We start from the raw sequence: 22,050 nt of genomic DNA, 5'->3' as shown, positions 1-22,050 counted from the left end.
TCAAAAAAAAAAAAAAAAAAACTTAGGGAGATTTTAGTTTTGACGGGTTAACTCAAAAACTTACAATATATTTACTAAAAAAAAATTAAGATGTAATTTATTTCAAAAATACCGTAATTATTTAAAGTGTACAATTGATTTGTTTTTAAGATTTTAATAGGACGTGATGTGACCTCGTATGTCATGATATGGTACGGTTGCTGTGACATGTGGGAGCACATGGCCTTCATATTTTGGATGAGTGAGAACATGGCTTTCATCATTGTTTACGTATTAATATACTAATCACAAATCATTAGTTTTTTCTTAACTTGTATATTATCAACACCTCAAGTCTCATGTTTCACAAGGACAATCGATCTCTTCCTATGAACAAGATAACAGACTTTAGTATTTCCAAATATGCTCCTGTGCTTTCGGTGGATTAAAAATCCTGAATAGATGCTCGAAAAAATACATAATCATTGAAAGGAAGTTATGACCGACAAGTTCAATATAAAATTGGTAGATTAAGGTTGAAGGTGTTAACTCGTTTAATTAAATTAGTTGTGTTAAAGTTGACATACATAGTTTTCTACTTATGACTAAACGTGTGAACACAAATTGTCACCATTTTTTGAAGATAAGTAAACGTGGCCTATTTTAATTTCGAAGGTATACAGTACACTGTAATATTAAGAAATTGCGTAATTCTTCCTCCAATAGAAACAAACGGATGTTTTGATGGAACCCTCGACAAGATCCATGAAAATTAATCTTCCTCGAAATCTTTCTTGACTTTTTGGTTATATTTTCCGTTAAATCAACTTTAACGTAGCAATATGTTGATAGGAATGGGCCAGGTGGGTCACCATGGAAAATTTCTTGCTACTGATTTGATGCTACCATGTCCATGAGGGCCTTGGGCCGTAACTCAAGGATGACAAGATGCTTACTAAAACAAAAGTAGCCTAGCGCTCTACAAGGAGTGCCATCTATCAATTGGAAGATGTCCGCATGTGATTGGCCAAGCCATGTTTGGGACCGAAAAAGTTTCCTTTTAAATTGGGTTTGAAAAATTTTCTATAACTTATTCTATAAAAATGATATATGTCCTTTTTTTTACTAATATGTGAGATGCACGAGTTTTTAATAAAATTTATTCAAATTTTGTTCCTGTTAGTAAAAAAATGTATATCTCAAAACACACGTCACTTTTAGAAAGTAGGGTAAATAAAATTCTTCTAACCTAATTTAGAAAAAAAATACCAAGCCTTCTATTTTAACCCGGCTCAATATTTATCAATTACCACAAATGACGTGCCTATGACGTATAGCACCGCTAAGCAAGAAAATGGTCCAGGCCGCAGTGGAAACTGTCGCCATAATAAAAGCAGGTGGATTGGCTGACTGTCTTGAGTGAAGGGTCAGGCCTCTGTTCCCTCACCCAGAGTCACCCATAATAAATAAATGGTGTAAGCTAAAATAGTAAAATTAGATAAAAGTAGAAACACGCAATATAAATTAGTGGTAGAAAAGGTAGCATCAAAAAGAGCGAATTCATTTGGAACTCATTTGAAGCATTTATTGATGTCAACATTCGTTTCCATCTCTCAGCAGTCATTTCGGCCGTTAAAAATTTAACATAAAAACAACCCACTATAGATTACCCATTCTGAAAGAAAAAAATAAAATAAAATAATGTCATTGACCCGACCGACAAACTGAAAAACCAGACACAACACTCTGTAAATGTTCAGCCCATGCACTTTGGTCTGCTGCTGCTGATCCTATTCTAATTTCACTAAAACCCAATAGAATTTGGTCAAAGTATTGGAATAAATTACTCATTCTCGGCCCATTTAGTTACAGGGCATCCTTCAGAACTGACCTATGCCGGACATAATTAAACCTATATGGCAATGGAGTGCACCATTTACTGCTCCCAATCCTCTGCACGGGACTAAAAACTCGGAATGTTTCAAGAGAAGTTCAGCAACTCTGAGAGTTTCTTGTAGTCCCAAGAATCCATGTTTTGGGACATAATAACAGCACCTACAGCCAGGGCAAGAGACACAATGACCATGCTCTTCATGCATCCATGGCCATGTGACAATTGCCTCAAAATCACCTTGCAGTACTTGTCCGCTTCCTTCAATGATGCATGGTGAGCAACGTCATCTCCCTTTGCCAATGCTTTCTCATTCTAAATGACCACAAAAATGAAACAAGTGAGCAGAAGTAGAGTAGTAGTACACTTTCACTTGCACGTAAGAGAAGGTACAGTGAACTTCAATTTTGAATCAGATACATCCCAAGGTCAGCAATTTTTTTTTTTTTTTCCGGCAAAAAATCATACCAGATGAACTCCATCAAAGGAATCATTTGGGAAAGGACATTCATAACTATTCAAGGGAATGCCTAAGATGCGAATCAGAAAACAAAAGTTGACAAGAGCTTAAAGTGCTTTTCACTTCCCACACCCCCTTTGGTAGAAAGGGGAGGGAGTGGTGTGCTTGGTGGTTAAGGAGAAGACGAGACACGCTGGCATGCTGCTGTTCTAGGGCCATATTTCAGAGCAGTGCGCAACTTTTTTGATGAGAAGAAGGAAGCATAGAATTATGCAACAGCAATTCAATGCGCTCAAACAAATATATTATCTTGTCTAGAATATATGAGAAAGGCTTACCTTCTGCTTGAAACTCTGAAGAGTTTCCCTAACAGTGTCCAGAGTACGATGTTTAGCAGAGTGCTCCTTCCATTCATGAGAAAGCTTTCTCAGAATAATTACACTTGCTTCGAGATTATCCATGTAAAGCATGTCCTGTTCCAAAGCAAAGACATAAATAAAACTCAATGATGTGAACATAATTACATATAATTCTCAAATTCAAAAACAAAACAGTGTAATAATGAGTTTCAAATGCTCACCCATTGCTTGTAACACTCAGGGTTTTGAGTCAAACACCAAACAGAAATGTCACTTGCTTCCCTTGATAGGTCAGGGATGCCTGCAAGTGAGTTTTAAAGTCAAAACTCTGATACAAAGTCAAAATCCTAAACTCCTGTATTGCTATAGTCTATATGTCGTAAAACAAGACAGGCACCCCCCACCCAAACAAAAGAAAAAAAAAAAAAAGGAAAAGAAGATTTAGAATGGAGTGTCTACTATGAGTTTGCCACTACCTTCTCCAACAGCTTTGATTGTAATGTCCAAAATCTGTTGTGCAAATTGCCTCATTGCTTTGCTTCCCGGGGGACCAGCAAGGGCAACCTCTTTCAAAGTCGGATATACAACTTCAAACCTTTCAGTTGCCTAAGCAAAAGATAGATTACAACTACACTTTAGAAAGAAAAAAAAAATACATATGATATGGAAATATATAGCAGATACTCCCAAAAATACCCACCTTTAGCCGAGCTGATGGTGCTGGGAAGGTGAATCTCATCAAAAGCTCGAGAGCTGATGGTGGAACCACACGCTCCCCCTTTCTGACAGCACCATTTAATAGAATAGTGCGAGCTTTTGGGGAAGCTAAAATTCTGATTTCAAGGGATGACAATAAATAATAATAATAAGTGAGAAAGAGGAGATAATAAAGTTCCACAACTAGGAACTAATAGAATTAAAAAGTACCAAGAAAAAATGTATAAGATAACAAATAAAACTTATGTTCAATCTCAAAAATGTCTAACCTTTCCACCAACTGTAAAATCAAGTCTCTGGATAGCGGATTACAGCCTGACTTGCTAGCCAGTATAGGCAAGAGATAATAAACCCACATGTACAACCCAACAACTAAATCTCCTTGAGATGCCTATACAAATCAAAATCCAATTTCTGGCTTAAAATTCATATTATATTATTTGAGATGACCCTACTAGGAAGATTAGATTATCACTGAAACCGAAATTCACCTGAGCAATCACCCAAATAGTGACCGGAAGCTTATCCTGTCCTTGATATTTTGGGTCTTCCTTAATTGTAGGCAATAAAGTGATCAACACATCCGGCTTTCGTCGCAGTGCCATTGCTAAAACAACAAACATAGCAACCTGCAGATCCAACATTATACCATTTCCAAATTAGTGACTCGCTCAGCTGACCAGAAGATGGGAAACTCATGAACTACCAATTCCCTTCACAATTCCATTTTATTTAACAAATATTCTCATAATATACAATAATTATTAGTGATAATAAAAATTCTGGGTACATCAAAATGTTTTGCTGTAGTATGATATAGATAATCATGACAAAATCACCGTTGAAAGGAATCAATCTGATTACCATACTAACCTACTCCTGTAAGAGTGGGGTCTAAATTGATCTCAAATCCATGGATTGCAAGGTTGGGAGAATAAATACTCTAATCCACCGATCAATATGGATTCACGCTCCAATAGATAGTTTTATCAAATGCTTTTAGTATTCCTTTAAAAACTCTAGTGACTTATGGACTTGTGGGGTCGTGTATTCCTGAAAACAAGCAAGTTAACCACTCTGCTTTCACACTATATATGCTTACTTGTGAACCTTTTATTTATTGATCAGAAGTGCTAGCATGAAAATACATACTGATAGGCGCTCTTTGACACCATGTGCCTCAATGTTTACTTCAATCACAAGTTTTGAAAACCCTTGAGCTACAGCAATAAGCCAAGTAAGGTTAAAGAAGATCTCAACACAAGGATAACGACATGTGGTAATGGTGTCAAAGCTTGAACTGCTGAAGTTGGCACATAGAGCAGTGTGCACCGAGTGATTGTGCTGAAAGGATGGAAGAGAGAGAGAGAGAGAGAGAGAAAGGATGCTCTCTCTCTCTTTACCTCTACAATTGGGTTTACTTAGGTAATGAGTTCAAATACAAGAAGTCAATCTTTGCACCTTTATAGGTTAAATGAATAATATATAGACGTTCAAATTAAAATTCCTCGTTTATTATCGAGATAGTTGTAATGTGATTTCCTGAATTATAGTCAACAACAATGCAGTTTCAATTCCTCCAAAAAAAAAGAAAAAAGTGGTTTCTATTATCAGCACGTGTAGTGAAAGTTGGCAGATTTTTTTTTTTTTTTGTTCTTATGGCAACTTCAGCTAAAGTAATCAAAATAGAAAGAGACCAAAAGATAAACAGAAAAACAGTCATTCTCTTGCGTAGTAAGTGCATGTGCACCACAACTGTCTAAAGCCATGTATGGCCAAGTAATGCCATTTAGCCTGGCACTTGATATGACAATAATCAATATGTAATTCAAATGAAGGAAAACTATTAAGTGAGAAAGGAATCCCGATCCCCTCTTTATGGTCTTTTTAGAGTTCCCATTAAAAAACCCTAAATTATCTTCAATGGTTATAGCCCCAAAATTTCAAAAACACAAGGACGAATCTTTTCATAAAAAAATTAACATGCTAAAAGTTATGGGTGGCAACTTGTGTTCGAGTTGTGTTGAGGAATATGTATAAGACTATATAGGTCAACTCTAACTTGAGCTATTTAATTAAATGGGTCAAACCCCTTAACCCTAACCCGCTAATTTCGTGTTGGGTTCGTGTCGTGTTTGTGGGTTGTATAAAAAAATTTCAGCTCTAAATGATGTGTATCGGTTTGGGTCGTATCAAGGCATGTTTATAAGACTATATAGAGCAACCATAACCCGACCCATTAAATTAAACAAGTCAAACTCCTCAACTTTAACCTGCTAATTTCATGATGAGTTCATATCAAGTTTGCGAGTCATGTCAAAAAGTGCAAGCCCCGCTAAAAGTTGTCCAACCACTTATAATGGTCTCCACCATCAACTATCTTTTCAAAATTTAGAACAAGAAGCTTCATGTGTTTTATAAGAGCATCCATGATAGCACATAATGCTCACAAATTGATGACCAAATGATGCCTGCAGAAACATATCATATATGCATAATGGGCAAACGTCAAACAGTTCATCTAATAGAAATCCCCAAAGTTTTTGGATTTGTCTTATCTAATGCTTCATTTATTTGAGAGATGACTCCCATGTCTGTGTCCATGAATCTCAATGAACACCAGCTCTTTGCACTTCGACTGTACTCTAGCATTTAGTACATTGTTTGTCGTACAATTTTGTGTGAACCAAAGCATCGGATATGCAAGACTAAACAACAGAACACCAAGCTCTCATGTACCATAACCAACATCATGGAATCACAAAGCAAGATCCGATTGGAAAGCTACCTGAGACTTTGAAGATGCTTGCTGAACCACCTTTTTGGATCCCTTGGCAGCTGCTTGGTGACTTGCAAAGTCAGCGAGAATGCTATCTAATGACCATAACATAAATTTGCCAAGTGCTTCAGAAGACCGCTTTCCCATCCAGTCAACAGATGTCTTATAAACGCCTTCAGGTATACTGGAAAGAGGAATCTGTTGGGAGTATCAAATAATGATTAAGAATGAAGACATTCACTACGATTTAAAAATTGAATTCCAATTTAAACAAAAGATATAATAAATACTGATTAGACATTACAAATGTAAAAGAAATTAGCAAACGTGAGACCATGGAAACAGAATCATAATAAATGGATAAAGAATAATTAGACAGCACACCCGAGATCAAGCTAACTGAATCATTGTAAAATCACTTTATCGAACATCAAGTAGCAGACATCAGATACTCTTCATCATAACTTTGCTGAAAAGGCTTACCATTTGACAGAAAACAAGGACACAGAATCACAAGGTACACTTTCACATTCTAACCTAAAACCCACATGCACGCACATAAATTCATCATAGCATACATCATTTCCATCATTGAATCAATCTCGCACGAAAAATCCATACATTCCACATATTATACGCCTTAAATGGAAAACTGCAATCTCTACAGTCCTTTAGCCCTGAACTCTCTCTTCAACTCAACATATCTCTATCAATTTCAAGCTACAGATCCATACGTTCAACATTTTTCTCATCAGACAAATTCAACGCGAATTAGAAAATTAAAATTGCAGCGAAAACTTACATCAACTATCTTTGCAACACTGGACTCTTTGAATGTCTTCAACCACGGAAATTGAGCTGCACTCACTGACGCGAATCCGCGGCCAAAATAATCCGCGAATCGCATTAGCTGTATAAATTGATCTGATTCGTACGAAGCCTAAGCAAGACACCGAAAACGAAATTAAAAGCAATAAAATCGCTTTATTTTACCCATCATACACGAAATTGAATCCGAATTTTATGAAAACGACCAGATCGGAAAGTGTGGTGGATGGGAAATTCGATTTTTTTTTCTTTTTTCTTTTGAATAATTGGTGGCGCTTACGGTGATATCAATTAGAAAAGCACCGAGATCAGCGGCGTCGATCTTCGAAGCTGCTTCAGCGACGGTCACCTTCGGCTTCTTCGGCTTCTTTGGCTTCTTAGGCTTCACCTCGCCATTGTCGCCGGCGGCGGGGGCGCCGGATGCCTCCGCGTCGCTGTCCCCATCATCGTCAGAATGCCGCTTCAAACCCTCGCCGGATGCGGCGGCTTCGGCGGCGAGATTTGCCTCGATCACACGCCGGAGGCGCTCCTCAGAGTGCAGCTCGATCGGGCGGAAGACATCTGCTTTGGCGGCTCCGTTGGGCCGACGGCTCAGCGGATCCGTCGAATTCTCCTGCGGCAGAGGCTTGGGCGCCTTTCTGTTGCGCTTCTGATACGACACCGTTTGCCAGCCGGATTCGCTGCCCTTTTGGGCGTCCTTGTTCTTGTTCTTGCTCACTGCCAGCTCTTCCTCCTCCTGCTCTCTCAGAATCGCTTCGATGGTTGCTGAATTCTCGTCCATAGCTTCAAAGCCGCACAAAACGGTGACGCTTTCGCTCTCCGAAACAGCGCGTTCGGTTTGGTGAGGTTTATCGTTCTCACGCTGACGAGAGTTAAAAGAGTGCGAGCTAGAAGAGATCACTGAGAACCCAAATAGTAGTGCGAGTCGGGTTTTTGAAGGAGATCACTGTCAAAGGGACTCTCCGTGCAAATCGACACGTGCGTTGCTGAGTTTCTTTGGGTCCGTTTTGTCCTCATCATTTCATTTAATAAGGGAAATGCCATTTATCCGATTGGAGTAACTTTATAATTATCGCATTATTATAGATTTTTTTTTTTTTTTTGCTTTATTTTTTTCGTGTAATCTTCCTGATTGAGGCTTTGAAATAATGAAAAATTGGATTAATTTACTTGTAAATTGCTATAAATAATGATGACACGGTGTAGGAGTAAGAAAACGTTGAATCTGTTCACACCATCACTCAAAACATTTTCCTCATTATTCTTCTTCAAAGAGGTAAATGGAAAATAAATAAATAAATCAACGTATCCCTTGCTTTGCTCCAAATCTTATCATGTCATCTTTAGCCACAGCCTGCTCTACCACCTTTTTTCTTTTTATTTTTTTTATTTTTTCAAAACAAAATAAAATTAAAAAAAAAAAAATGAAGCAATAACATCTTATTTGATTATTTTTTTTATTTTATTTTTTTTAAAAAAAAATGGTCATTATTATGAAGAAAAATACCATTTTTTTATTAAAAAAAATACCAAATAAAAAAAGGAACACATAGGATGTTTATTGCTTCAAAAAAAATTCATTTTTTTTTTTGTTTTTTTTTTTAAATGGCCACATAAAGAAAAAATTGGCAAAAGTTGTATTAAAAAGTTGTGCCTTTATCATTTATCAAATAAAACTAAACCAAAACACCGGTAGTTCTATTTTAGTATGAGAGAGAGACTCAAATTTTATAACTACTTTAGGTTTTGAGAGAAACAGAATAATATTTTAATGGTGATTTTAAAAGCCACATCAGCTTTAAAAGGATAAAAAATGATAAAAATATAGTCTCTAGCATTACTCAATATAAAATTTTACGTGTTTTAAACTGATATGTAGTGGACTTATTTATAGTTTCAATTAAGCATTTTAATGTCTGTTCACTAATCGGCATGGAATTTTGCAATAAAGTTATAAACAATAAATAGCTGCTAATTCAGTTAAAATCTAACTACATGACATTAACAAACACTTAATCTTCCCCGTTAGATTATAATTAAAATTAACTGCGATTTAATTATAATGATTGTTTGCAACATTACTCAATCTCAACACTTAATTATAACTGTAATTTAAATAATTTGATCTTACAGTTGATTTTACTAATGGTCAAGAACTGATCGCTCCGAGCCAAGTGCTCTTCTGACTACTAGCGCTCACTGGTCACTAGCACGCACTCCCGTGTGCTTAATATGTTTTGCAATAATTACTTGCTTTTAAGTAATAGTTTGGTGTAAGTTGGGCCTTATAAATGCATACTTTAATTTATCTTTTCTTTTCTATTTTTATGTGTGACTCTCTTCTTCCAAGACTTTTTTTTTAAAAAAAAAAACATTTCAAAATGAGAAATGTTCGGTTTCATTATTCTATACATCTTCATACAAAAAATGTGTAAATTCATTATTAAATATGTTGGACTCACACGTGGTTCCTACAGATTTAATGATAGATTTTTTTTATTAAAAAAAAAAAAAGAAAAAAAAAGAAAAGAAAGATGGACAAGAAATATGTAGGAAAATGAGATATCAAACAAATCTCTTTCAAAACACTCCCAAACCATGTATGTGTGTGTGTATATATATATAGATTTTGAAACTCTTTTAACAAAAAAAAAAATTATAAATAGAATGTATTTTAATGAAATAAAATAAATAAATAATAATAATTTTTTCGGATTTTTTTTTTTTTAGTAATTTGTCATTTTTGTTAGGAATAGTGCCATAAATTCCAATTAAGTTTGCGGGACGTTTTTGCTTAAATTGAATAAAGTTGTTTATTCACTAATTTATTTTAATGAGAATTGGACATATAATCTATTTACATGTACTTCTTTTATGATTATTAATTATCAAATGCATGGTAATGATCCATAGGGTACATTGAATATGGTTTATAGTGTGAGCAACGAGATTATCAAACAGAATATCTTAAACCATAAATTTTACAATTTATAAACTATTGTTCGTAATCAGTAATAAAATTAGGCATTTCATTTAATAACATTGTAACATACCAACCATATGATGGTCTATCTTGACAATGCACTGAATGGACCACAAGCGTTCTTATTATTTTAAACACTAAAAAGAATAAAGAGAGACTTCTGACTTCATATAACATTGGTCATAAATCATGACAATATCATGAATTTAAATATGAAATAGAGGTCACTTTAATATATTTAGGAGTGAACCCTTTATTGTAATCAAAATTCTTGGTATTGGATGATTATATGTATTAGAATTGGTGGCTCATATTAATACCAGTGCAAGACCAAGTAGACGGGAGCGGAATAAATGTCAATAGCGACGTTCACGAAAAGGGAGGAAAATAAAAATATAAACTAAATTGAGATTGAGATAAAACTCAAATTTTTGACATATCCACACAAAGGGAGAAAATAGATAGAGAAATTCAATTTAGCGCCCTCTATTTCGTGAGGCGTAGTATATAGCCGATTGAACTGTCAATTGAAATTAAAAGTCAAAGGCGGCTCTTTTCTCTTGCGGAATTGTGAGTGAGTTCATATCCGTAATTTGAAGGAGCTTGAAGGGTAATATTGGAATAGAGCTATACCCGATATGAACGAGGATTCTTTCTTTTCCTGGTTGCTATTGGGACCCAACGGAGCCGAAGGGAGCGACTTTTTCTGTTGGCTCATGCTGATCAGCCATCACACTCTAAAATCCATTCCTGGGCCCACACAAGATACCACCTATGCAAAACCACTCAGCCCAGTTGCCGTCCGATCTTCAAATTATGACGTCACCCAATAGCCCCAGTTCCATGAAATTCAATCAGACGGTTTAAAAATGGGTACCACTTTATCACATCATGGAGCATGCGATGGTGTCGTTTTCTTAAAGCAAGGAAGAGAGATGGAGACAAATGGTTGGTGAGAGGGGGGTATAGATGATAGAATGCTGGAAAAAAGGGATTTTTGGGAAAAAGTTTTACATTTTAGAAAAAAGGTTTTCTGCTTGGAAGTTTATATATATTTTTGGATGTTATCTACTGCTTTGGGAAACACAATAAACTTTTTTCTAACCAAAAAGAAAGAATTTTTTTTTTTTTTTTTTAAAAAAAAGGACAAAAAAGAAGAAAAAAAAGGACAAGACAAATGAGTTCAAGTTTGGAGGTCCATACACGTAATGTGAAGTGCATGTGAAACAGGTTGCTAATATGTGTTTTGTTGTTGTATTCATTTTGTTTCTTATGCATAAAAAAAAAATCTTGAATAAAAATAATTTTAGATATTTTTGTGTTGGATTTGGAATAAATATCCTCAAACCCATTTAAAATAGTGTCAAATGTGCATTTTAAATATTTATAGACACTTGACACTATTTTAAATAAGTTATGGAGAAATTGGAGATTCTCCAATCGTTAATCGTGGCCCTTCATTTTAAATTTATTGGTCTATAAAATTATTTAAATATCGGTAAAACAAAAACCAGCATTTAATGCATCGCTTATACAAAAGCAACTGACATTTTATAGACCATTAAATTTAAAATAAAGGGTTGGAGAATCTCCAATTTCTCTTCAATTGAAGTAAATCTCAATTCCTAAATTGATTTGGAGGAAAGTTATGTCCTTTTGTGTTTTTAATTATTTTATTTTAATGTTTTTGTTTTGGAGAAAAAAAAAAGAAAAGAAGTTACCAGAAAAAGCCTTTCTCTTTGTAGTTCATCAAGACAGTTAGATCCAAACAAGAGAAAGTTGGTAGGTGGGATTTAAACATGGATTCAATAAAAATTAAAAGGGAAGGAGTGATGACATTTTCCATATTTATTGATGTTTTGCTTTGATCCATAAGGTAAATAAAAGATTACCAAAAGAATAGAACTTCCATATGTACGAATAAGCATATCAGCATATGATCTCCCTACAATACAAGTAGTTTATTTCGAGATATCATGACAATCATGACAATCATGATAATACCATTTTTACAGTCCTAATTAATAACTGGCACATAAGTAAAAACATAAAAAGTTCTCAAAAATAAGTTGGACCAAAATACATTAGATTTTAGGGTGATAAAATTCCTAAATGATTAACCTTCCACCTCTAGATTTTAGTTTTGAATCAAAAAATGAGTTTTGAGACATTAAAAACGGATTTTGAAGCGTTAGAAATGAGTTTAGGGGCATTAGAAACGGGTTTTGAGGTGGGTCACGGCCGGCGGGATTTGAGGTGTTCACCGCTGGCCAAACCCATGTCGTGGGTGGCCTGGGTCTTGCCAGCTATGGTTTTTTTTTTTTTTTTTGTATGATTGCTCTCACTTTTATTTTTTGTATTTTTCTTAAATTTATGATGGGTCACATAGTAATTGGAGGCTACAAAAAAAGTGTTATCAGGATGAACCTGATAGCAGGAGCTCTCTTTTATGTATTAAAAATTTAAAATATGAGAAATTTATTAAAAATAAAATAAAAAAATGGAGGATTGAGAGTGTTTACAAATTAAAGTGGATGCTATCCGCGAGTTGAGTAAAGTGACGTTTGAGAAAAAGATGTTGTAAGCAAATTGACATAAAGGAAAAGGAGGACAAACGATAATTTTGACCATCACAGTCATCGTTCAAAGCGATGAATTTGAATCTGAATATATATATAGGAGAACATGAGTGACGATTTTTTAAATAAGATTCCTCCCCCTTTAATTTGTTAATTCACTTCCCTTTCTATTTGTTCATTTCTATCAAAAAGTCAAAACAAAGCGTTAATAATGTTAGAATGAGAGTTCTTTGTCGTAGCTTTTAAAGTTATTAATACATCATAATTTAATAATTATTATTTTAAATTTAAAGGTAATTTTAAAAATTACATTATATTTAGAAGGACAGAGGAACAACTATTATCCTTCCTCTAATATTAGGCATCTATCTTATTTATTTCTTTTGTAAATCTCTTGCAAATTCACCATTAAAGCTGTATGAGCCATATGTGGTCCCATAGATTTAATGATAGATTGGCTGTCTCCTATACTGAGGCCATCTCTTGTCTATTTCTTTTATAAATTTATCATTAAATTTATAGATGAGTCTATCTCTTGTCTATCTCTTTTGCAAATTTATTATTGAATATGTAAGAGCTACATGTGGTCCGACTCTTTATAAGAAAATAGGAAAAAAAAAAAAAAGGTGAGCAAAAGATAAAACAAAATATTTCTAAAAAATAAAAATTCAAAGCAGTGGGGGTTGACTTTTTTTTTCCAGTTTCCCTTTTCTAATTCTCAATATTAATTCAGTGGGTGCATGCATCGACCTCATTGGGTATTGGTTGACATAATGGCATTTATATATCAAAATCATTATCTTGAGTTAAGATTCTTCGTGGACTTTAAGGTCCCCCGCCCACTTCAATGTAGACTCAATTATTTAGTTACACCATCAAATCCGCTCCGTCATGTTGATGTCATCATAAATATTTCAATCTTTTCTTTCTTTTGTTTTATAAAAGTTCAGGCAATTTTCTTAAACTATCACTCAATTAATAAACTTTTAATTACGGCGATATCCCCGACAACTAAAATTTATCAAAAAAAAAAACATTTTACAGTCTACTCGTATACTTTAAAATCTAATCATTAGTCGAAAATATTTACATACATAAAGACACTGTTATTAGGCTATATTAATGACTATCACAAAAATTCGAACAATTTAATAAAGGAGATTTTTTACTCGGGCAATCTAAAATGCCGATCGAATGGATCGGCAAATCATATTATTGACCCCTCCCCCCTCTCTACTTCTAAATTACACAATCTATTAAGTAAGAGTAAAGCATTACTTTAGTTTGTTGGTGGACATATTTTGAACTTTCGATGAAGTAAGAGTATATAGTTGGAGAACTTAATATTATTGTTGTTGGTGTTATTATTGCTATTATTATTATGAAAATATCAAGATGGTTGATATTTTCATTTATTTATAATATTATTCTGTAACTTGCTCGGAAAAAGAAAAAAAGAAAAAGAAAAGTTAAAAGCACCAATGTATGAGCCAAAAATTTGGATAAGAGCATGGCCCATACCATACATACATTAAAATCTACGCCAATAAATAGTGGGCTACCGAAAAAGTAAATCAAAAATCAACAGAAATGAATCTGCCAATCTTAAATCGCCAGCGACCCATGACCCATGTGACACTGAGCCTTTTTTTCAGCAAATTATTTAATCTCAGGTTGGTAAAATAAGTGGGAGTGGCCTATCCACGTAATCACCACCATAACCGTAGAAGAAACTTATTCAACTGTTACTCACACGCACGTGTGTATCAAAGATCAAATGATGACACATTAATTGTTTGTGACAACCTAACGAAAAATGACGTTCGAAGTATTGTCTTTTTCAAAATGTCTAGCTGGGACAAAGACAAAAACCTGGGGTGCGAAGGCTGGAAGATTGCAATTAATAAAATTCTATAAGCTTTTGAGATTTTAATTTTTTTAATAATTAAGACATTCCAAACTCATCATCTTCTTTCTTTACATAATTTAATTACTTCAAGCTTTAAACCTTAATAATTAAGAGTATTTCAATATTCTATGGCTTTGTGAGTAGCGTATTCAATCTATCCGCACTTTATGTCACTTTAATTTTGTTGTCATTTCACGGTTTATTTCCAACTTAAGGAGGAAAATGAACGACAAAACTTTGGAGGAGATAAAGTTTTTATTATTCAAAATTTCGTATTTTCGGACCGTCGTTTATGTTTTTCCTTTCATGATGTCATATATACTTTTAATGATATGTCGATTACTTTAATAAAAAAAAAATAAAAAATAAACCACACAATATAAAAATTGGAACAACATTAAAGATAGAGGATAACTTTTATAAGGAGTTGATGTAAACAAGCTCCTTTGTACCCATCAATCAGCCATTGATACCTTAGCATATCAGAAAAATCTTAAGTTTAAGAAATAAACACTACTACACCAGACTATACAAAATATAAAAAGAAAAATAATTAAAAAACCAATTAAATATTTTTTTTCTTTCTTAAAAAAGAAAAAAACAAAGGGGTGATTGGCTGGCCACCCCACCCCAACTTAGGGTGGCTAAAGGGAGGTAGGAGTGGCTTGCCGCCGCCACCGCCTAGGCCATGGGGTGGTTGCGCCAGCCACCCCCAGCCCATTTGGGGTGGCCGACGAGCCACCCCATGGGCGGAGGTGGCCGCGTGCAGATTTAGGGTGGCTGGCGAGCCACTCCATGGGCTGGGTTGGCCCGCACGGCCACCCTCGCCCATGGGGTGGCTCGCCGGCCACCCCAAATGGGCTAGGGATGGCCGGAGAGTCACTCTAGATCTACCAGGGTGACCCTCGTGGGCCACCTCCGCCCATGGGGTGGCTCGCCGGCCACCCTAGGTGGGTTGGGGGTGGCCGCGCGGGCCACCTCCACCCATGGGGTGACCGACAAGCCACCCTAGATGGGCTGGGGGTGGCCGCGCAGCCACCTTCACCCATATGGGTTTTCTCGCCAACCCCCTCAGAGGGGCTGACCCTCTTGCAATTTCTTAAAACAAAAAACAAAAAATGGAAAAACCTATATAATCTGATGTTTTGGTGCCTATTTGAAATGGTGCAATAATCCTATGTGGCCTATTCTTATTGGTGTGCACAAAGGAACTAGTTTACACCGGATCAAGATCTATTAAAATTCTTAGGAAATTTTTAGGGACACGTGGCAGAACAATGACCCTTGGATAGAAAATGGAAGGCCTAGATTTAAAATTTCAAAAACTGAAATTCTTCTAAGAATTTCAGTAAATCTAGATTAATTTACACAAACTTCTTATAGAAGTTATCATCTTAAAGATAACATGATATTCATTTTTGCTTTTTCTTTGTTGTTTTGTTTTGGGAATGGCGTTCGATTTCAGACGGAGCTAAAGCCCAAACTACACTAACATGGGCTTGGAGTAGTAGGCCATGTTTCAAAAAGTCAGTTAAATTTATGACAAAAAGAGCCTTGTCCATTAACAACATATCAAGCTACACAAAAATAATAATAATAATAATAAATTGTACGTCAACGTAAACAATATCTACATCGAATTTGAAAATAGTGATTGGGCATGGAGAGAGTTGTCGAGAACCAACCTCAAGCGCCGTGCCAGGACCTCCAATTCCGCCACCCGTTGCCGGTGCCACCTCAGTACCTTGGAAGACTTATTGTTCAGATAAACAACAACCATCCGATTCCGAACCTCCTCCAAACACTCATCAAACACATCCAACGCCACTTTCGCTGCCACCCCACCAAGCCCACCACTTTCGCTGCCCTCATACTCGACATTCACATCACCGTCGATTTCCTGGAAACGAAGGTTTTGATTCGAGTGAGAACTCAAGTTAGCCAGGGCCGGCGAGAAGCTAACCCTAACCCCAACCAAACTGCCCTCGCTCTTCTTCTTCTTCTTCTTCTTCTTCTCATTGCTACCGTAATCGTTGGAATTGTTACCAAATGTCGACGAGGACGACAGCTCGGGGCTCCAGAGCTTCTCGGAGAGCTCGTAAAGCGCCCGATCGTGCTGCGAGAGCACCGACGGGCTGAGCCCGCCGGCGAGCCGGGACGATATAACCCGAAACTTCTTCCTCAGCCGGCGGAGCTTCTCGGAGAGCTGGGACTTGGCGTAGGGCTGCGACATCGTACCGGAGAAGCGATCGTGAAAGACTTGGAGGTCTCTGGGAAAGGAGAGCCCCCGGGACGCGCAGTCCAGGAGGCCCTGCAGGAACCGAATCTCGTCGGGCTCAGTCCAGATCCGGTGGAACTTGAACGGCGGTGGCTTCGCGACGGCGTCGCTTTGGTCGAGGGTGGACTGGAGCTTGGAGGAGAGGAAATTAGGGTTAGGGTCAGAAGAGGAGAGTAGGTTCTTGCGTTTGATGGGGAGCTTGCGAGGAGAGGATTTGATGGAGACGAGAGGGGGACCTTCGGGTTGGCGTTGGGGGCTGGTTGGGGTGGAGTCCATGGCTACGGTGGACCTTCAACGGTGACCCTGTTTGCGGATTTCGCTTAATTGCTGTATAAAATAAATAAATAAATAAAAATAAAAAATAGAAGAAATTTTCTGTAGTTATTTAAATGGTATTTAAAATAAGAATTTTATTAAGAAAACCACTCACAAATGGGTAAAGAGGCGTGCTTCAACACGGAAGCACGCCGGCCGTGATTTTTTTTTTTATTATTATTTTATTATTTTAATTTTTTTGAAAAAAAAAATAGCCTGGCGTGCTTCACTGTTGAAGCACGCCAGCGTGCTCTGAATCCTAGCCCCTCACAAATATAACAAATCAAGCTAACAACCAAAATAAGCTGTGACAGACAGTAAACAAAAGCTAAAATAGGTTAAAATTATTCTTCAGGTTTATTCTTTATTTATTTATTTATTGATTTTTTTTTTCATTATTCTTAATCTCTCTATAAATAATAGAGAAATGTTACACACACTTTCACTCTCATATTCTTATGTCTAATGCTCATGTCTCATCTCAATCTCATACTACTGGGTTAATGTGACCGTGTTTATCAATTTTTAGATTTTTATCTTTTTTAATAAAGGCTAATCCAAAAACCGATGGGTATTACCACATTATTTTTCTCTAAATAATATAGGTTGAAATTGAATACACTTCAATACAAGGTATAACCCTTAACACTTTATGAGTCTCATCCATACTCATCTCATATCCTACTATCATACCACAATGTTACATCAGCCTTTAGATTAATCAATATTAAAAAGAGAAAATTTTGGCTATGGGCACGGTCATATCAACCTAATGGTATGAGAGTGAAATGAGAGATGAGTATTTATAATTACTCTTCTCTAAATAACATAGGTTTGATTCACTTCAATACAAGATATAATCCTACCAGTACCGCTTCATCAATCTCTTTCTCTATTTCCGCTGATCTCTTTTATCTACTTCCGCTCTCTTTTATCTTTCATATTATTTTTTGACAACATATTTTCAAACAAACTCCAAAACTGGCAAAAATAAGTGAATAGTAAAAAGCAAAAAGCTAAAATAAAATGAAAGCACTCATGCATTTTCAATATTATGAATTAAAGTTAAAAGAAACCAAAAAAAAAAATCACTCCCCCATGACCCAACCTCTCTATAAATGAAAGGGAAGCTTAGATGTAAATACTAATTAATTTAGTGTCATTTTGTTTTTCTAACAATTTCATAGCAAAGGTATATTTTCTAATATTTGCTTGCTGTTCTTTCTTTAGAATCGATGCTGAGTATGCTTGTCGTTAGTAGCGTCCAAATTATCGCTTTAAATAATTAAAGAGAAAAATTTGGACGTTTTGGATAAAGTTAGAGAATACTATTGAAAAAAGGGTTCAAGAAAGATAATTAAATAATTGCTTAGAAAACAGACTTGTGTTTCATTTGCCTTTTTTTCTTTCAATAAATTGTTTATTCGATTGCTGATTCACTTTTGTCTCTTTCATAATTCTTATTAGAGTCTCCCATAATTAACAAAATTCACCAACACCTATTACTTCATTTAAAAAACAAATAGTTTAAACGTTAAATTATCATTTGATACTTTAAAAATGGTTATATTTGTGCTTACTCTTTCTGTTTTTACCGTAACTAGTAAACGTGTATTTTAGTCATGAATATTGTTAAAATTAGGCTTCACAACAAAACTGGAGATAAGTTTCTAACCATCTCTTTAATTTTAAAAGAAACTGCTTCAAAATTTAGTACATATTTAATCATAAATGATTTTTAAGATTTTTTTTTAAAAAAGCCAAGTTCCATTTTGATAAGTGATTGAATTGAAAATTGGTCTATATTAAAAAAAAAAAAAAAAACAAAAAAATACAATCGAGCTTACAAGGGCTGGGCAAAAATGGCAGGCTCCTCCCTCAGGTCTTTATAAGGCCAACTGGGATGTGGCAATCTCAAAGGACAAGAAATGTATGGGAGTAGGGGTGATAATTTGAGATGAAAGTGGTCTAGTTATTGCGGCCAAAAGTAAGACCATCCTTGTTGTGTATGAACCTGTCACGGGGGAGGCCATGGCAACTCTGCAAGCAACCGAGTTATGTAGGGACTTAGGCATCTATGAAGTAATTTTGGTAGGGGATTCATTGACGATTGTTCAGGCTATTGGTGCGATAGAACAAAATTGGCTTAGGTATGAGCAAATTGTGGATGACATTAAATTGGTTATGGGGTCTCTTCAACATTGGAGAATATATCATGTCAAGTGAGAAGCAAACAAAGCAACTCATAGATTAGCGAAGGAGGCTACTAGAAACTTTATTGATAAAATCTGGATTAAAGAAGCCCCTGAATGTATCTCCAACACCGTTATTTTAGAGCTTAGTGCTCTTTCTTTTTAGATCTTTGGCTCTTGTACTCTTTTTTCATCTATAAATGAAGAGTAACACTGATTTTTCTCAAAAATATTATCTTCCATATATTAATCTAATCTTAAATATTAATATATTTCTTATTTATACTCTTGCCAAAAAAAAAAATCTTGGTTCCATTATCCCTCTTACAACTTTTGGGGAGTGGGGTTGAATCACTGAAATTTATGAAAGCTGAAGGTTTGGTTCCGGTCCAATTAGAATTGACCCGAGTTACAATGACAAGTGACAACATTAAAAAAACATAAAAGGAAAAATATGCTTCAAGAATAATCAAATAGGGGCACTAGAGTCCGAGTCATATGAAATGGAATAATCACAAGCTATAGATTAGGACAACCTAAATAGCATCTCCAGTCACCTTTATTAATTACAACAGAAATGAGAACAAAAGGCCACAACATCAACAGGAAAACTCTTCACCAAACCTCATTCCAATGGCCTTCTCTGCAACAATCTCACGTTTTCACACTTCTGCCCATCTCAGTAAACCCAACAATGGCTTCAAAAACCACAAAAGAATCTCATTTCTGCACTTCAAACTTGATACTCCGGAAATTAGGGCAAAATCATCTTTGTTCCAACCATTCCTTACTGAAGAAGTAATGACCAAGTCACTCCAAAACCCTTTATCCACGTTTCAGTTTGAAGAATACATGGCAACAAAGGCTAAATCTGTTAACAAAGCTCTAGATGCAGCCATTCCTCTGCAACATCCATTGAAAATTCATGAGGCAATGAGATACTCACTCCTAGCCGGCGGGAAGCGTGTCCGTCCAATTTTGTGCATTGCTTCATGTGAGTTGGTAGGAGGGGATGAGTCTTTAGCGATTCCAGTTGCTTGTGCTGTTGAGATGATCCACACCATGTCACTAATTCATGATGATCTCCCTTGCATGGACAATGATGATCTTCAGCGCGGAAAGCCGACAAACCACCGGGTTTTCGGGGAAGAAACTGCCGTCCTAGCCGGCGATGCCCTCCTCTCCCTTGCCTTTGAACATGTAGCGGCCAAGACGACAAAAGTTTCCCCTGAGAGTGTTATCCAAGCCATTGCTGAACTCGGTTCAGCTGTCGGCTCAGAAGGGATTGTGGCGGGGCAAATTACAGACATTTGCAGCGAGAGAACACAAGTGAGTTTGAGTGAATTGGAGTACATTCATGTCCATAAAACAGCAAAGCTCCTAGAGGCTTCAGCTGTTTGTGGGGTGACTATGGGAGGTGGGAATGCGATTGAGATAGAAAAGGTGAGGACTTATGCTAGGTGAATAGGGTTGTTGTTTCAGGTGGTGGACAATGTTTTGGATGTGACAAAGTCGTCGGCGGAGCTCGGAAAGACGGCCGGGAAGGATTTGGCAAGCGACAAGGCCACATATCCTAAGCTTATGGGCGTTGACGAGGCTATGAAGTTAGCCGGCAAGCTGGCGGATCATGCAATGCAGGAGATTGCCTATTTTGAACCTGCAAGAGCTGCCCCATTATACTATTTAGCTTACTACATTGCCAATCGACAGAATTAGAGGAGACTTTGACGTCTCCTTTGCATCTTATTTGCTCCCTTTTTTAAGGACTCCCGTGCAAAAATCTTGGGGATTTTATGTATATATTTATTTTAGCCATATGGTACTTCCATTCATGATTGATAATGAATAGTAATTTTAAATACTCTTTTTTTTTTTTTTTTTTTTTTGGAGAAAAACATAACATTTCATTCAATAATACCACGAGTATAAAGCTCTTACATCACAGAGCAAAGTTCTGAAGCAACCATAGCATAAATGTATAAGATTATCAGGTTTAGTACAAGATTCGAAACCAATCCGCTAACCCATGACTAAAATCAGATTTAATACTAAATCTGTGACAGACAGACTCAACCAAATGCATGGATAGCAATTATTCCTCGACCCTGAGAGCGGAAAGACTCTTATGCCGAAACTCTTCCTCCTCATGCCGAAACTCTTCCTCCTCGACCCGAAAGCCAGGATAATGATCACATCCACAACCCAAAGGCCTTAACCAAAAATAATTAATTCGAAGGAGACATAAATCGAGTGAGAGGGGAAGGAGCCTTATTACAAACCAAACAAAACATGAAAATTAAACAATACATGGAAAAAAAAAAAAAAACACGCCAAAACACAAATACATCTTAAAGAAGCAACAAAATAGGGAAATAAAACAAGAAAAAAAAAAACAGCACACTCCGATCACGCACACGCCAGGAACCGAAAACCGAAGGGGCGTTGGAAGCTCATTGCGGCGGGGACGCGTCGAAAGGCCCAACAGTGGATGGTGGGCGGCGAACAGGCGCGGAGAAGACCGGCAAAGCAGGACCTGAAAACAACCACAAACAAGAAAAAAGAAAAAAACAAGGAGCCACCAAAACAGGGAAAAAACAGGGAAAATGAGCACAAAGTGGGAAGACGGTAGCCGGACCCATGCAGGCCGGAAACCGCCGCGTAAGGGGCGTGGGAGCTCGACGCGGTGGGGACGCATGAAAGAAAACCCTAATAGCGGGCAGCGAAGTGGCAACACAGGTCGGCAGTTACCACAGACAAAATCCGAACCCACAAAGAGCCAAA

The 22,050-nt window shown here is 36.4% G+C and overlaps 2 protein-coding genes and 1 pseudogene across 2 annotated transcripts; 1 reads left to right on the top strand and 2 right to left on the bottom strand.

Annotated features, from left to right (window-relative positions):
• Positions 1–1,538: 1,538 nt before the first annotated feature.
• Positions 1,539–7,938, bottom strand: LOC132181112 (uncharacterized). The gene is made up of 10 exons (XM_059594181.1): positions 7,294–7,938; positions 6,988–7,125; positions 6,195–6,383; positions 3,898–4,035; positions 3,676–3,797; positions 3,390–3,522; positions 3,166–3,295; positions 2,911–2,990; positions 2,669–2,803; positions 1,539–2,185 (listed from the first exon to the last, which is right to left on the bottom strand). Exons 1-10 carry the CDS (start codon positions 7,792–7,794, stop codon positions 1,961–1,963), a joined length of 1,791 nt encoding a protein of 596 aa, XP_059450164.1. The 5' UTR covers positions 7,795–7,938; the 3' UTR covers positions 1,539–1,960.
• An 8,112-nt stretch (positions 7,939–16,050) lies between these two features.
• Positions 16,051–17,126, bottom strand: LOC132182954 (probable transcription factor At5g28040). The gene has a single exon (XM_059596327.1). The coding sequence runs from the start codon at positions 17,036–17,038 to the stop codon at positions 16,115–16,117; it is 924 nt and encodes a 307-aa protein (XP_059452310.1). The 5' UTR covers positions 17,039–17,126; the 3' UTR covers positions 16,051–16,114.
• A 2,776-nt stretch (positions 17,127–19,902) lies between these two features.
• On the top strand, positions 19,903–20,985 carry LOC132183079 (geranylgeranyl pyrophosphate synthase, chloroplastic-like; annotated as a pseudogene).
• The last annotated feature ends 1,065 nt before the right edge of the window (positions 20,986–22,050 follow it).

Source organism: Corylus avellana, chromosome ca5 (genome assembly GCF_901000735.1).
Source record: "Corylus avellana chromosome ca5, CavTom2PMs-1.0".
NCBI lineage: Eukaryota > Viridiplantae > Streptophyta > Magnoliopsida > Fagales > Betulaceae > Corylus > Corylus avellana.
Note: the sequence above shows the minus strand (reverse complement) of the source record. Positions and strands in the feature narration are given on the sequence as shown.

What these genes read in the sequence shown, in the direction of transcription:
- LOC132181112 (XM_059594181.1), bottom strand. Translation starts at nt 7,794, where the DNA reads ATGGACGAGAATTCAGCAACCATCGAAGCGATTCTGAGAGAGCAGGAG. An exon ending in AAGCATCTTCAAAGTCTCAG is followed by an intron (nt 4,036 to 6,194) that starts GTAGCTTTCCAA and finishes TTGGATCTGCAG; the next exon opens with GTTGCTATGTTTGTTGTTTT. An exon ending in TTCAGAGTTTCAAGCAGAAG is followed by an intron (nt 2,186 to 2,668) that starts GTAAGCCTTTCT and finishes GTGGTCATTTAG; the next exon opens with AATGAGAAAGCATTGGCAAA.
- LOC132182954 (XM_059596327.1), bottom strand. Translation starts at nt 17,038, where the DNA reads ATGGACTCCACCCCAACCAGCCCCCAACGCCAACCCGAAGGTCCCCCT.